A 16,388-nucleotide genomic window follows, 5' to 3' on the forward strand; every position below is an offset into this window, starting at 1 on the left:
AAGACCTTCACTTCATGGGCGGAACTCTTCTACAGTAAGTCTCCAGCAGGTGGCGTCATTCCAATCGTTACACTTCTCTGTTTCCATATCTTAGCAGCAACTGCCCTAAAGTACACTCCTTCCTCACCTTTTCCTCTTAGGATACCTGGTTTATTTCAATATTCAGGTTAAGCAAGGCATTCTATATTCTACTTCTCATAAATAATGCATTTTCTAGTCTCCCATCCCAATTTACCTTGCATTTGTTATGTATATATTGTGTTTATACATGTCATATACATATATATGATGTCTATATGTACAATCATACATATGTGCATATTTATAGTATTTCAAATTTCAGGGAAAAGAGCCATGCCAAATATAATTTTATTTCAAAACATTAGAAAGTACACATGCAGCTCCAAATAGAATTCATCTTTACTGAAGATTATGTTTTGATATTTCAGTAATCTGTATTGTATGACCTGGCTCTAATATATTTGATTGGCCCCAACAAGTGCTGGAGAAGACAAAGGAATTTTAGATGAATTTTAAAGTGGTGTTCTTTTGGTTTGTTGATTTTCTTATGAAGTGTCTGATAATCTTTTAAAATAAATGATCTACTTACTAAATGGCAAATTACAGTAGAAATCCAATAGATGTATTTATGGCATCCCCAGGAACATCTAATTGAGTTCATGATGATTAACTGGTAAATAGCACAGTTATGAGAAATGCCTTGTAGATTCCTAATGATTGAAGCTTTTTGTTTTAGAAGGCTAACCAAAGAATCACAGTAAAATTAGCTACAAATTTCAGAATAGAAATTTCACAGAGAAAGAGAGAGAGAGAGAGAAGGGGAAAGGCATAAGGAATAGGAAAGGATAAGAAGAGGCAAGGGAGAACAGAGGAGAGAGAGGGAGGAAGAGAAAAGGAAATAAAGATGGAAAGGAAGAGAGAGAGAGAGAGAAAAACAAAAAAGAGAGAAGGGAGGAGAGGAGGCAGAAGGAAGAAAGCTTAATTTATAGAGAATTTTTTCTGGAGAGCCCTCAAAATGTAAAATCCACAAATGTCATAAAGAATAGGCCTGTCCTGGATATATTGATGGGCAGCTAGGTGGCACGGAATACTGGGTCTGGAGTCAGGAAGACTTGAGTTCAAATATGGCCTCAGACACTTACTAGCTGTATGACTCTGGGCAAGTCACTTAACCCTGTTTACTTTAGTTTCCTCACCTGCAAAATGATCTGGAGAATGAAGTGCCAAACAACCGAAATAACAAAATGAAACCAAATGACCCTATATCATTAAGAGAAAATAGGGGTGATAGGTGTCCATGGTCACACAGCTAATCAGTGTTGTGTAGGAATTTATTTTGATTTGGGGACCCAGCCTTTGCGCTGAGATTATAAAGCCTTAGGCCCTCAGGGGTTTTTTTCTGTATAAGTGGGGCTGGTGCCCCTCCCCCTCTGCTTCAGCTGAGCCAAAAAGCCCCATGGGCTTTACAGGACACCAGGTCAGTTGGCTGGGGGAAAAAAAGCCCCAGCTCCCTCCGCCCTGAGGGGAGCTGCCGGGGAGATCCCAGGCTTGTCCTGCCAGACCCTAGTGTAGCCCAGCCCATTCAGAGGTCCCAGGTGCACAGCATGGGGTGTGGGCCCCTGGAACCCTGCTGGGCACAGCCCTAGTGCAGCTAGCAGATTAGCTTGGCATGTGCAGGGGCACAGGGAACCTGAGGTTTGAGGGGAGAGAAGGAACATATATACAGGGGAGAAGACAGTGAAGGGGGAGGCTGGAAGATTAAAAGAACAGAAGGAGACAGTACAGGGAGAAGCAGATTGGAGAAAGGGAGAGTGGATGGACAGAAGGGGGGCTGCTACAAGGACACTAAGGAGACTGAGGCTATGTAAGGAGAGGGGCTGACAGAGACAGAGAAAAAGCTAAGAGCAAGAACGGGGAATGCCTGAGGACCAGGAGGATGCAAGGAGGTCTGTGAGAGAAGAAGTGCTTGGGGGTTTATCACGACAGTACAGAAAGGGGGCTCACTAAGGAGACTGAAGCTGTGTAAAGAGAGGGACTGACAGAGATGGAAAAAAAGCTAAGAGCAAAGTGCAGAGGAGATGGAGTGAAGGAGAAAAAGAGTGAAAGTTGGAGAAAGCTGGAGCATACCCTAAGGTAAGAAGCGACAAAGGCCCTTATTATATTAAAAGCAGACAGGTTGTATAATTTGCATTTCTTAACCCTTATCTTTTACATTGATTTTTGTTTTTGTTTTGTTTTGTTTTGTTTTTGTTTGTTTTTTTCGGGGCAATGGGGGTTAAGTGACTTGCCCAGGGTCACACAGCTAGTCAGTGTTAAGTGTCTGAGGCTGGACTTGAACTTGGGCACTCCTGAATCCAGGGCCAGCGCTTTAACCACTGCGCCATCTAGCTGCCCCTACATTGATTTTTATAAATAAATTCTGCTTTGATTATTTAGTTAAGAGGCTTCTTAATCATTTGCTTATCAATTTGGGAGGGAGCAAGTGTGGAGAAATTTTTAAAAGGCCCTAAGAGATTGGCTTTGGAAATTAATAGCAGTCAGATAGGCAGCCAATGAAAAGTCCCCCCAGATAGATTAGTCCTCCATTTAGATTAGGCCCCTCAGCCAAATTAGGCCCAAGTTAGCAAAAATATTCTTACATTTGAATGGCAACCACAAAGGTACTTACAGCCCAATTGTAATTTTTCTAAAGTTATAATTTTTCATATAAGTCCAGTTATATAATTTTTCAGGTTAGTTATACTTAAATTTTCTTTACAATTGGAAGAGAAATTTAAGCCCAGGTACCATATGACTCCAATGCCTGTGCTCTTTCCTCCATGCAACACTCCTTCAGGGCCTTTGACTATTATTATTCCTCCCAGCCTCATGTCATCTGAAGATTTACTAAGCATGCCATATACATCTTCATAAAAGTAACTCATAAAAATGTTACACAAAACAGGACCAAGGACAAAGTCCTGTGACTTTACAGATTGACAACATCAATCACCCTTTTTAGTTTACTCAATCACTTTCAACCCCAGCTAGATTTACAATCTAGCCTCCATCTTGTCTACAAGGATACTGTGCCTTGCTTAAATCCAGTGTAACCTTTGGCTTAAAGGGTCAGTTGCATGGGACTCTCTCCTCCTTGGTAAAGACTGATCACTCAATACCCACACTTGCATGAGGGTTGGAGTTGGTAAGAGTAGGAATGAAGAGAGATTCAGGTTCTTTGGGTTTCCAATTTTGAGAGAGAAGATGCATGATTCTAACCTCTCCTCAAATCTATGAATAGAGAGAAAGACTCTGGGGAAAAGACTGACATGAACAAGAGCTGGGCAGTCTCTACCATCTCCCTATCCCCAGATTACTACACTAGAGACTTTTAGGAGTTGCCCCTTGGGTGAGAACGAAGACTCTCTCTCTTGGTTGATCTTAGTTATCACATTCTCAATGGAATAGCTCATTTACTCTGTATTATCTGGTATATATCCTCCAATACATACATTCTCTGATTTCCATTTCGCTTTCAACTCAGATAAATAAGTTTCTTTGCTATTTGCTATGTGTGTTCATTGTGGGACTGGCCTTTGATTGGAAAAATGTCAAGCCTTGGATATAGAGCTTGGGCACTGCTTCCACATTTAGGAATAGTGATCAGGAGCTGTTGATTGAACCTAAAAATTTCATCCCTTATACCAATAATATTATAGATATCAGATATAGATAATCACATTGATTCAGTTGTCAACTCCTATCTCTTCCAACTTCCAACTTCTCAATATTTCTCACAATATTTCAATTCTTCCCACTGCTACCACTCTATTTCAAGTCCCCTACTCCTTACCTAGATTATTGTAATGACCTCCTGACTAATCATCCCACCTCCATTTCTCCCCTTTCCAATCTATTCTTCATACTGCTTCCACTACTGGACCTCCAACACTGGAAATCAAGAATTGTGACCTCCACCTCTGATTGGATGGTTCCTCTCAATAACTTCATTTTAAGGGAAATATTCAAGCCAGCTCTATTTTCATTCCTCTCCAGAGTGTACTCCTAATTCTCTGGACTTTTTCTATCATTCCCTTATGTGGGTACCCATAAACATGCTTTTCAGCTTTGTTTTATACATTTTCTTCCCCCCATTAAACTCTAAGTTTCTTGAGGGCAGGGATCATCTTTCTTTCTGCTTTTATTTGTATTTTCATCATATAGTACAGTGCCTACCTAGCACATAATAACCACTTAATGTTTGTTGACTTTACTTGACATAATAATCTCTGTAGTCTTAGACCTAATTATTAGAAAAAACTTCATCATCCTGCAAGATCTTATGAGCCTTGGTACTCCACCTCTGATTCAAAGAGGGAGATCCTCTGCCCCTCTCTTTCAAAGTGAAGCCAAAGCTCTATAACCTCCGATTAAGGGAGGAGCTCAGCTCAAAACATCTCATTTCTCATTTCCTTGCACTACTCTGAGACTGCTTTGACTTATACACAATATTCCCTGCCTCTTCCTCCCCCTCCCCTTTTTCATACTTTTTGCATATTGTCTTCCTTTATTAGATTGTAAGCTCATTGAGGGCAGGGACTTTCTTTTTAAGTCCTTGTATCCCCACACTTCCTATAATACTTGACATCTAGTAGGTACTTAATGAATGTTTTATATGACATAAAAATAAAACCAGGCACCTTGTACCCATCAAAGGAGAAGAAAAAAGGAAAGTAAAGAAATTGAAATAGGAAGCCTTGGTACAGAAGGAGACAGATATTCCTACTCAAAAAACATGTCACTTCCCTGCTTAAAAATCTCCAGTAACTTCCCACTGCCTATTGAATAAAATATAAGCTCCTTAATCTGGCATACAAATCCTTTTATGGTCTGTATCCAACTTACTTTTCTAACTCCATCACATACAATTACTCCTCTTCACACTTTGTGTTTCTGCCAAATAAGATTCTTTGTCCCTCCTCAGCCTTGTCTTCCCTGTTCGTATTGTCTTGCCTTTGTGCATGCTATCTCTTGTTTCTGGAATTTTCTTTCTCTACATCTTCATTTATAGAAATATTTCTCTTCCTTAAAGATCCAGCTCCAGTATTATCTATTCTATAAAGCCTTCTCTAGGTCCCCACCCCCCTTTCCCGATTTTTAGTGATCTCTTTGTTTGGGGGTCTCATGGACTCAGTGCAGTTATCCTATTAAATGTACAGTATTATACAATAGTGATATTTGTAATTGTCTCATCCTTGGGCTGTATTTGTGAGGTCTTTGAGAGAAAAGTTTTGGTCTTGTTTCATGTTGGTATTCCTAGCTTTTTTCTTAGCATAGTTTGATGTAATTCAGTGCAATTCAGTGAAGCTTCATTGAGCCCATTAGGTGACAGGCACTGTGATGGGCACAGAAAATAAAAACAGACAAATGTGAAACAGTCCCTGCCTTCAAAGAGCTTACCTTCAACAGGGGGTTAACATATTACATAACATTAACATAACATTTTCAAAATGTCCAAAGTAATTGAAAAATAATCTCAGGAGAGAGAATACTAACAACTGGGAAAATCAGGAAGGACATCCTCTAAGGAATGGGTAAATTCTATGAAGCAGAAATGGAGGGAGAGCATTCTATACATTTTGGGGCAGGGGGGGCAGCCTGTGAAAAAACACAGAAGGAAGAGATAGAATATGGTGCAATAATCATGGGCTTTGGGAATGGGGTTACATCTTTATTTACATTATCAGCATTCCATTTTTCTTGAGATAACTTGGATTTGCTTGATGATTACATATAATACTACATAAAAATATTATGATATAAAAATAATATATTATATATAATAACATGTAATGTGTAATAAAGATTACATAGAATCTTTCTATAATTTATTGCTCATAGTTTACAAATCCCAGATTTTGGTTTCAATTCTGTCAATTCATTTTCAAAAGGTACTTTGGTGTTTTAGTGAGTTTTGTTTGCATTTGTCTTTGTTTAACCTGTGTAATCTCCACTTATTTAGGATATTTAGATGAAGGAATATTTCTCAAAATCCAAACAATGACTTTCCCTCTTACCTGAGAATTTCTATAATTTGATCATGACTTTGCCTATTTCTATAAGTACTGGACTGACTAATCCACAGTCTTACTTGTAGTTGAAAAAAGAATGCTACTTGAATGTAATTGAAAACTAATAGGAACCTTTTTCATTCTTCCCATGGGGCCTTCTTCCTTGGTACTCTACTCATCTGAAAGCTATTGATCAAAAGATTTTTTTTTCTTTAGCAATAGAAGTTGCTAATTACATTAGTGATTGCAACTGGAAATGATTCCTTAAAGGCATTTACAAAGATGTTAGTTCAATTTCACTTTCATTTCTTGGCAACTTAATGTAAAAGGACCATTTTCCTCTGAAGGTTTCTGTGTTCCTAACACAAAAATTAATATACTTATTGTTGGAGCATCTAGAACAAAATCTTTTCAGCTATTTTCAATTTTAATGATACAGGAGAGAGGAGAGGGAAATTTTCCTGTTTTAAATTCGCAAAAAAGTAATTTGTTACTTGATTTCAAGTAATTCAAAAATCCATAAATTGTAAATCATGATATGTCATTTAAATAGTTCTAAGAATAAACATTTCTTTTTATTTCAAAAGTACCTTTTGAAAATGAATTGACAGAAAATTTGTCAGAGCCAAGGACATATTGAAAGGAGCCCAAAACTACTGCATTTTAGAAATTGGTGAATTAGAAACTATCAATTTTTTTTCTTCTTGGTTGGTGGTGATAGAACAAGGGTAGAAGAAAGGCGAGTGAATGTAAGAATATGTCATTTGGGTTTTTCAGAAAGACAGTCGTGTCCAGCTTAAAAGACATGGAATAATGGAAAGTTCTTTGTCCAGATCTGTGTGGGGGAGAAACACTTCGGTGTTCTCATTAACGAACATAATGTCTTGTGCATGTGGGTACTTAATAATTGTATTTGATGATAGGGAAAAAAACCATCAAAGAAAAAAATGATGACTCCTTTGTGGTTGTTTGGAATCTACTTCAAACTTTCTAAGAGGTTTAGTCTCAGTTCTTTGTACCTTGTTTTTCTTGAAGATCAAAGTCTCTGTGTCTTCTGGAGGTGACTGCATTCGAACATACAGGCCAGAAATCAAAAAAGGAAGCTACAATAACATCATTGTCAACGTAAAGACAGCTGTTGCTGATAATCTCCTTTTTTATCTTGGCAGTGCCAAGTTTGTAAGTCTGATTTGCACCTTCTCCTTTTCAGTTGATTCAGTTAAATCCATACACCAAGTATATGAATAGCCAGTGGCTTATTTTGATAACGCAAGTGGCAATTGGATACTGAGAAGTCAATAACATGGCAATAAAAGTTGCCTAATTACTTCTCACTTAGCCTCCCTATCCCATGTGAAAACAGATTAAAGATGCCTACCAAAGATTTCAAATGTCAAATCAAGTTAGGGTAGTGCAGATATGAGACAGAAAAATGTTGTGTATAGCACTGGGTACTTTGACTTTAGTGCATTAACATGGTATCATTTCTTCTATGATATTTTACAGGATGGTTTTGGTTCCAGCTGTTCAAAAATGAGGGCAAATTGGTATTGAACATAAATTTTTCCCTTATTAAAAATAAGGACAATACTTTTTCATCAATTAAATAAAATAATATCTAAGGAAATAGTAGCAATAATAACAGAGAATGGATCCGTGAGTCCATTGGTATAAGACACTTCTAGATGTGGGAATTCCTTCCCCCAATATGAATCGCCACCTTTTCTTTTTTTTTTTTTTTTTTGCAGGGCAATGAGGGTTAAGTGACTTGCCCAGGGTCACACAGCTAGTGTCTGAGGCCCGATTTGAACTCAGATCCTCCTGAATCCAGGCCCAGTGCTTTATCCGCTGTGCCACCTAGCTGCCCCCTAAGTCACCAACTTTTCCCTACAATTTATATTCCTAGAGAGTTGCCTATGGGATGCTGAAAAGTTAGGTGACTTGTCCAGGGTCACACAGCCACTATGTATCAGAGATAGGACTTGAACCCAGGTGTTCCTGATTCTAAGACCAACTCTATCCAGTACACCATGATGCCTCCTAACAAAAGAGTAATAGTAACTAAAGTGTCTAGGGCTTTGTAGGTTGTAAATATTGCCACAAGAACCCTGAGGTGGGTAGTAAAAGTATTTATGATTTCTATTCTGAATAAGAAGAAACTGAAGCCCAGAAAGACGAAGCAGTCAGAGATATGACTCAGACCCAAGTCTTTGATGCCAAGGCCCAGTACTCTTTAATTTATCCCTAGTAAGATGAAATTAAAATGTCCAATATTTGTGGGTACTAATTTTATGGTAATGAAATCTTTACTGGTGATATCTCCAATATTTATCCAATTCATCTCTCAGATTGAAATGGCAAAAATTCGGTCTATGTTGGGCTGTCCAATTAAATTAAAAAATGAAAGTTCAGTGTGATCCCTTTGGACCATTTCTCTTATCCAAAGATCTTCTGGTTTAAAACAGGACTTTCATCAGTCTAGGAATGACATGACCCAAAGCTTCTGGTTCAAGCCAAAACATTTTTTTGAGTTTCTGTACTGCCATTCTGTCCTATTTCTTACCCACAATCCTGAAGTGAAAAATTTTCCCAAATGAGACCTACTATCTTCACTATATAGAGTGCCAAAGGCCTCTGGTAATTTGATCTTAAAAATATTGAATACCTTAATACTGCTCCTCTCTTATTCATCTTATTTCTGCCACCATAATCAATGTCAAGAGACAAAATGGTACAGTAGAAAGATCTCTGGCCTTGAGTCAAGGAGGCCTGGGCTCAAATTAAAACTCTGACATACTCTGGCTGTCAGACTTTGCACTGGACACTAAATTCTCAGTATTTTCAGAAAATTCTCTAAGACTTTCAGTTTCTGAACTATTGACAAACTTCATTGCTATAGAAAGTTGGGAGTGGGGAGAATATTCCTTACATCAGGAAATAACAGGCTCCAATTTCCTCTTTGCTCCCTCATCTCCAAAAAGCCAATGTCAACATCTAAGCAAGTAGGACTCTCTGTGCACATACATGTATGATTCCCTGCACAAGACAGGGATATCTGCCACTATAAAGGTTATCAGCAATAAAATGTTAATTTAAAAATACACAAAAACATAGCTGATATCCCCTGAGTTAAGTTATCTAAGGATTCCTAATTGTTCCATATATGTGAAATGTAGCCAGCCCTTGTCAATAGACCCAAAGGATACCACCATACTACTTTATACAAGTACTTCATGGCAAATTACTTTCATTATTGTGTTGTCTACCTTAGACTGATTTTCTGGCCATAGAAATGCGAAAGGGGAAAGTGAGCTTCCTCTGGGATGTCGGCTCTGGAGTTGGACGAGTTGAATATCCAGATCTGACCATTGATGACTCATATTGGTACCGAATTGAAGCATCAAGGTAAATAACTACAGTAATCACGATTATCACTATTGAGTTTAACATTTTGAAACTCTCATCAAATTAATGCCTAGATCATTAAATCAGTTCCATAATAAGTGTTGCTACATGTGTTAGGATATGTACATTTTAATCATTTATTTGAAAAATCTATGTAATGTCTAAGAAAACACACCTCTATATTATAGTATGTGCATATGCATGTTTATATGCTCTTCTATAAATTCCAACTTTAGGATCTTGTTGTGGTATGGACATTCCTCTCCAGCCCCCCACCCCTGTTCTTTAATGTTATGTAAACAGAGGGTAAGCACTATTAGGTCCCTCCAAAATGGAAAAGTATAATCACAGCTCTCTTTCATCCAAGCACCAGTCTAGCTAAAATTGAGAACCTATCTCCAGAACATTGTTCAACGGGTTATTTTTTTTTAGCCACAGAAATACATGAAGACCTTTTATTAAAATAGGTTATGATATCTAGTAGCGGGGGAACAGTGAAGAAAACATGAATTCTTTTTTTGTTTGTTTGTTTTGTTTTGTTATTTTAGTGAGGCAATTGGGGTTAAGTGACTTGCCCAGGGTCACACAAGCTAGTAAGTGTTAAGTGTCTGAGGCCGGATTTGAACTCAGGTACTCCTGACTCCAGGGCCAGTGCTCTATCCACTGCACCACCTAGCTGCCCCAAAAACATGAATTCTTAAAAGCACATGCATATGCATATATATGTTTATGTGTCTAAATGTATATGCGTTGTATATATAAGTGTATATATATCTGCAAACGTCAATATAGCTATGTGCATATGTATACATTTATATACACATGCATGTATGTGTATGTATAGATGGGGTATACATAAGTTTAGGTACAGACATAGGCAGAGGTATAGGTTAATGTTGAAAAGAAAAAACTAAGGTCACCCATTGAGTTTGCATGTTCCAACTAAGTCAAAATTTCATTTCTGAAATCCTATTTCCGTATAATTAAAACCAAGATATAATCAAGAAATTTGGCAAGTGGATGCTGTATATGGAGCATCATTCAGGGTACTCTTACTATAGGAAATAAAAGAAAGGCTAGAAACCAGGACCCATTAGCATGAACAAAAGGAACAGTACATCAGAAAGCTCTCAACTAGAATGTAAAGCAGCTAGAAAATAGCTTTCATTTGACAAATGGCCAAATCCATCAACTAATTGCTGCTGTTATCATTTGTCATTAGTCACCAGCAGGCCCCGAGTTGAGGAGAACACTATGATGATTGGTGTTCACTGCTTGTTATGTATAATCATAACATCCAAAGGAGATCAGATTCTTGATTTTAAATTAAGGTTTGGAAAGTAAGGAATATTTGAAAGCTAAGCACCCTGAAGTGCTTATCTTTTAGGTATTAAGACATTAGCTTACCAAATATCTCTCTATTTTGTACATTTATTTCATGAAATGTGTCTGGAAAGCATTGCATATTAAATTTCTGTGCTTTCTTTCCCTTTGCTCCTGAAGAACTGGGAGGAATGGAACTATTTCTGTTAGAGCACTGGATGGTCCCAAAGCCAGCATCATGCCAAGCACATATAATTCAATCTCTCCCCCTGGCTAATACGATTCTAGATGTGGATGCAAATGCAATTGCTCTTTGTTGGTGGCTTGACTGGGAAAATTAAAGGTAAAGAGGGTTCCTTCATCCTTATTTATTTGATCTTTATAAAGTGGTGAATTGTTCTATAACTAGTTTAGAGAAAGACATTTTTTTAAAAAACAATCTAAAGAATGTCAAATTCACTATTGTTGTTATTTTTGTGAAAACATGACTCCAATTAGAACAATTTCTTGAGCTGAATAGCAAATCTTCAAGGATTGCTTTTTTTCCCAAAAAAAAAGAAGGCATGAATCTATGCTGTGCAATTGTTTTTTCCCTCTGATATGATGTGAATTTCTTTACATTTCTCTTTTATCTTTTTCATGTCAGTCTTCTCAGAGATCTATTTTTTTAAATGCAACCTCATTTTAAAGATCCTTTTATGACTTAACTCTCACATAGGTTATGAGTGATATGAAGTTCATGCTCAGTACTAATTAAAAGATTTATGACTACCTTGGGAAATATCCCAGGAACCATAAGCTTTCAGATCATGATCTGTCTCTGAAATTTTTAAGTTGATCTTTTTCCTCATTCTTACAAGGTAATGCACTTAATATTCATAATTGCTTCATGGCAGGTACTTGTGCATTACCAAGTGCCTGAATTTTAAAGGGGTTCATGTTGTTGAAATGAAATGAGGTGTTTGTGAGAAGACCTGTGGGTGAGACAGAAGAGCACAGTTGAATACAATGGATTAATCCTGAACTTGTAGGAAAATATCCAGAGAGAAGATTCGTCAGGAAGATTGAAAAGTCATAGTGACCCCAAATTTTAATTTGACAGTTGCAAAGAAAGCCTTATCTAGTTCCCATGAGAACCCTTTGCTGACCTTAGAGAGAGGGGGAGTTACAAAAGAGGTTTATTTATTTTATTTTGTAGATGAGGTAGGACTATAAATGAGAATATTAATTCTACAGCCACCTGATGAAATCAGCCTCATTAATTAGACATGCACACTTTAGGACTCTAGTAATACATTTTCTATGCTCACATAAGCTGTTTTTTCCCAGGGGATGTACCTAGTGCCAAAGTAGCTCATTCTTACACTCAGCTCCCCTGGGGACAGAGAGAGAAAAGGGACAAAAGGAACCAAGAAATAATCTAAAAAAATCATTAAGGCCAATCATTTTGAGCACTAGCCTCTAGGAATGTTTATTAGAGCTACTCACAAGTGCTGAAATAAACCCCTGATGAGATGTGCAAAAGAGGAGGAAAAGAAGCAAAAAAAAAGCTAACCCACTGTGTTGGAAAATCATCTTTTGTATATTTGGGTGTGATCCTTTGCTTGTGGTGGGCAAAATGACTTCATGACGTGCTGCTGCTGTTAAGATTCTTCATGACCACATTTGGGCTTTTTGTGGCAAAGATACTAGAATGGTTTGCCATTTCCTTCTCTGGCTCATTTCATAGATGAGGACTGAGGCAAATAGGTTTAAATGACCTGCCAGGTGTCAAACAACTACTAAGTGTCAGAGACCAGATTTGAACTTATGAAGATCAGTCTTCCTGATTGCAACCCAGTGCTCTCTCCACCCACATCGCCTAGCTGCTGACTATTCTTACTTTAATTTTCACTCTAACTGATCAACATTATCCCTTTACCTAGAGAATCAACCCAATTCAACAAATGTCCCTTAAGCACCTACCTTTGACAGACATTCTAGCCCCTGGATTACAAAGACCTGAAGGATTAGAGATTCCAAAGTATCACCCTATTTTGGACATAGTCCATGTTGATGAATCCAACCAAAAAAGATATGGCTAGAGTTTATTTTTGAGGACTGTAATCACAGTCTGAACTACATTCTAATTAATGTTTTGTTTCCTATATGCAGAAGGCTGATGCTGTACGAGTCATTACCTTCACTGGATGTATGGGTGAAACATACTTCGACAGCAAGCCCATAGGCTTCGTGGAATTTCCGAGATATAGAAGGTGACTGTAAAGGATGCACAGTCAGGTTAGTTATGGTTTGACCTCTCCTCATCTTGTCCTCTATGCCATAATGGTCTCAATTATAGTATGCAGTATTCTGTTATTATAGATGAGCATCAAGTGATCACATAGTTTTTGTTCCATTCATTCAATTCACCATAGATTGCAGACACTCTGGTTTAGAAGTTTGTCATTGCTTGTCCTTTGATCTCAAAGGGTGATGTCCTGACTTGCACTGAATTGGATTTAAGTGAGGGAGGGCTGTGCAAAGTCACCAACTTCACTCTCTCCTCCAGAACCATCTGGGTCCAGTGGTGAGATATAGAGATGGCCCTGGATGTTTAAAAGGCAAAGGGGGTTAAATGACTTGCCCAGGGTCACACAGCTAGTAAGTGTCTGAGATGAGATTTGAATTCAGGTCCTCCTGACTCCAGGGGCCAGTACTCTATCCACTGTGCCACCTACCTGCCCCCAATAGAAGTACTTAGTCCTGGATGATTACACACAAGCAGATAAGGAGGATGAGTGTAAAAGATTGGGAAGGAAGAGGTGCTCAAGAAAATAGTAATTTGGGAAGGAAAGGATAGAAAGACTCAAGATCAAGAAGCATAAATTGCCCTCAGGTTGAACAATAGTATTTTAAAAGAAAACTGGAAAATAAATCTAGGACGTTTACTTAGAGTCACCTAGATGTCAACTCCCTGAGGTCAGGGACCTAGTCTTCTTACCTCACACTGATCTTGATCTAGGTGCCTCTGGCACATGCATGACCATGGACATAAGTCAACTGTTCTCTCTGTTCCACAGGCTACTATCTAAGACTATAAGTTGCTGAGCAGTATTAGATTTGCTTTGGTGAAGGAGTTGGGTTTTTTGGTTTGTGTTGGTTTTTTGCACATGAAATTGCAAATCTCTTATGTATAATTTGCTCTTACTTTTAAATTTATAATAAAGTTATAATTTCTTTTTTTAAATCAGGAGTTCCCTACCCCAATGAAATCAAAGGTCTCAGACACCCTTCCCCCCGAAAAATATAAAATAAAAATAGACCATAGATTCCCTTTTTAATAAATGAACTTGGGACATCTTTACATCATTGAAATCACAGGTCATCCCCCAAAAATGGGAAAATTGTTTACTGACTTGAAAAATAGACCAGTGATACTCTGGTAAAGGTTTAACAACCATGGAGGTAAGGAAGGAATGACTCGACACACTTTTCAATTTAATCTGCACTATTAACATCTTCTTGTCTAGACAATAAACAAAACAATAAATCCAAACCTCATTTGCTGATTTCTGAAGTATAAGTACTTACACTGAAAATCTAACAAAGGTTCTCCCAAGTCAGTTCAAGCTGATGAAAGCTTGATTTAGATTCACATAAAACAAGATAACAGTTGTAAAACATTTAGCATAGTATCTGGCACATAGTAGGTAGGTTCCTCTTCATAACAGATACTTCTATGCATTCCTCCTGGATGAGAAACAGACATGGAAAAATAACTATAAACAAGATGGAACAAAAAGAAATAATCAATTTATATTGGTTGGAGTGGAGATGTGATTCTATTTCATTTAAAGAAATAAAGCATTAAGGACAAGATATAGTAGTCATGTTAAAAAGTTTCTGTACTCTGAAAAAATCTAACGAAAGAAAAATAATCACTTAGGAAAAATCATTAATGGATAACACAGAAACAAACAACAGATTAATCTTTATATAGCAAATATATAAAGAAATATTAAACATATACAAAGCTAACACCAACACCACAATGGATAAATTATCAAAATATGAAATGACAACTTTCAACAGATCATATTAATCAACACAAATCATTAATAATTTAACATTTAACCTCACTAATAATCCGGAAATGCAAATCAAATCAACTTTGAGGTACTATCTTAAACACAAACAAAAATAACTAAAATCAAAGAAACTCTGTGCTGGTGAGGCCAAGTCAAATTAGCAAATACTTACTAATCACTTTATATGTGCCAAATGCTGGGTTACAAAGTAAGGTAAAAACCTGATTTCTGCCCTGAAGGAACTCACATTCAAATGGGGAAAACAACAAATAAACTAGAAAGATATAATACAGAGATTAGGAGAAATCAGTAAATCTCAGACTGTTATTCCCAGTCCGAAATGCATATACATATTGCCATGACCTATGTTCCCATATTTCATTTTCCACTCCACCTAACATAACAGGTAAAAAAAAAAAATCACAATTCCCTCCCAGAATATCAGAATAAGGCAAGAGTTTCTAAGTTATATTGCTTAGTCCCTTCCCTACACCTTAATGTAATTGGACATTTGCTTTCTGTTAACAGTAGAGAAACATTAATACAACCAATTTTACTTGCTTTGCACTGTTTTTATTGAAGTAATTGAACTTTAATGCACAAAATGGCATAAGAGGAATGCCTACATGTTGTGATATGCCTTTAGCATAGGTTTGAAAAAATATGGGGGGCAGCTGCATGGTGCAATGGATAAGGCACTGGTCCTGGATTCAGGAGGACCTGAGTTCAAATCCAGCCTCAGATACTTGACACTAGCTGTGTGACCTGGGCAAGTCACTTAACCCTCATTGCCACACACAATATATATATGAAAGTCTTCCAAATATTTACAGTTTTCAAGCAGCTATTCCCATTGATATTAGAGCTTAAAAAAAGGAGTTACTATTCATAAGCAATAAGATTAAGCTACAACAACCAGATCTAAAATCAAGGCCCAATAAGAAACAAAGGAAAGTTAAGACATAGAGATATAGCTCATAAATCATACAAAATAGTAGTCACTTTCCATGAAAATGTATTCAAAAATGAATAGGAAAATTTTAAAGATTAGGCTTCTGGTGAGTGTTAACTACAGGCAGCTAGAGCTATAACCTAAAATAATATTTAATTTAAAATATTCTAAGAAAATAAATCAATCTTAATATAAGGCTAGATGGTGAAACACTGCAATAAAATATACTACAGAGCTTGCTATTATTTTCTTTTAATCACAAGGTCATAAGTTTAGATTGGACTAAATTATAGTTGATCCAAAGTAATCTCATCTATCAAGTAAAATTAACTGATCCAAATCTCTCTGTACAGGTGCACCATGCTAAAATTGCCCCTTGTGGATAAGTACTGCTCTTGAGTCCTTCCACCCTCCTTCATGAGTTATAGAATCATAGGATTTAGACCAGGAAATGACTATTGGCCAACAACATCTAATCCCAACCCCTGAATTTTACAGACCAGCAAAAGAAAGCCTGGAGAAACTAGATCCACTTGCCCATTTACATAATTATGTGGTAGCAAAGCC

At 37.2% G+C, this 16,388-nt stretch overlaps 1 protein-coding gene across 1 annotated transcript in view; it reads left to right on the plus strand.

Annotated features, from left to right (window-relative positions):
* Positions 1-16,388, plus strand: part of LAMA2 (laminin subunit alpha 2) — an 804,877-nt gene that overhangs the window by 718,881 nt on the left and 69,608 nt on the right. The window contains 7 exon segments of the mRNA XM_044002871.1: positions 7,107-7,250; positions 9,343-9,476; positions 10,980-11,073; positions 11,075-11,104; positions 11,106-11,139; positions 12,952-13,031; positions 13,033-13,079. Coding sequence (XP_043858806.1) covers positions 7,107-7,250; positions 9,343-9,476; positions 10,980-11,073; positions 11,075-11,104; positions 11,106-11,139; positions 12,952-13,031; positions 13,033-13,079 — 563 coding nt within the window.

Source organism: Dromiciops gliroides, chromosome 4 (genome assembly GCF_019393635.1).
Source record: "Dromiciops gliroides isolate mDroGli1 chromosome 4, mDroGli1.pri, whole genome shotgun sequence".
Taxonomy (NCBI): Eukaryota; Metazoa; Chordata; class Mammalia; order Microbiotheria; family Microbiotheriidae; genus Dromiciops; species Dromiciops gliroides.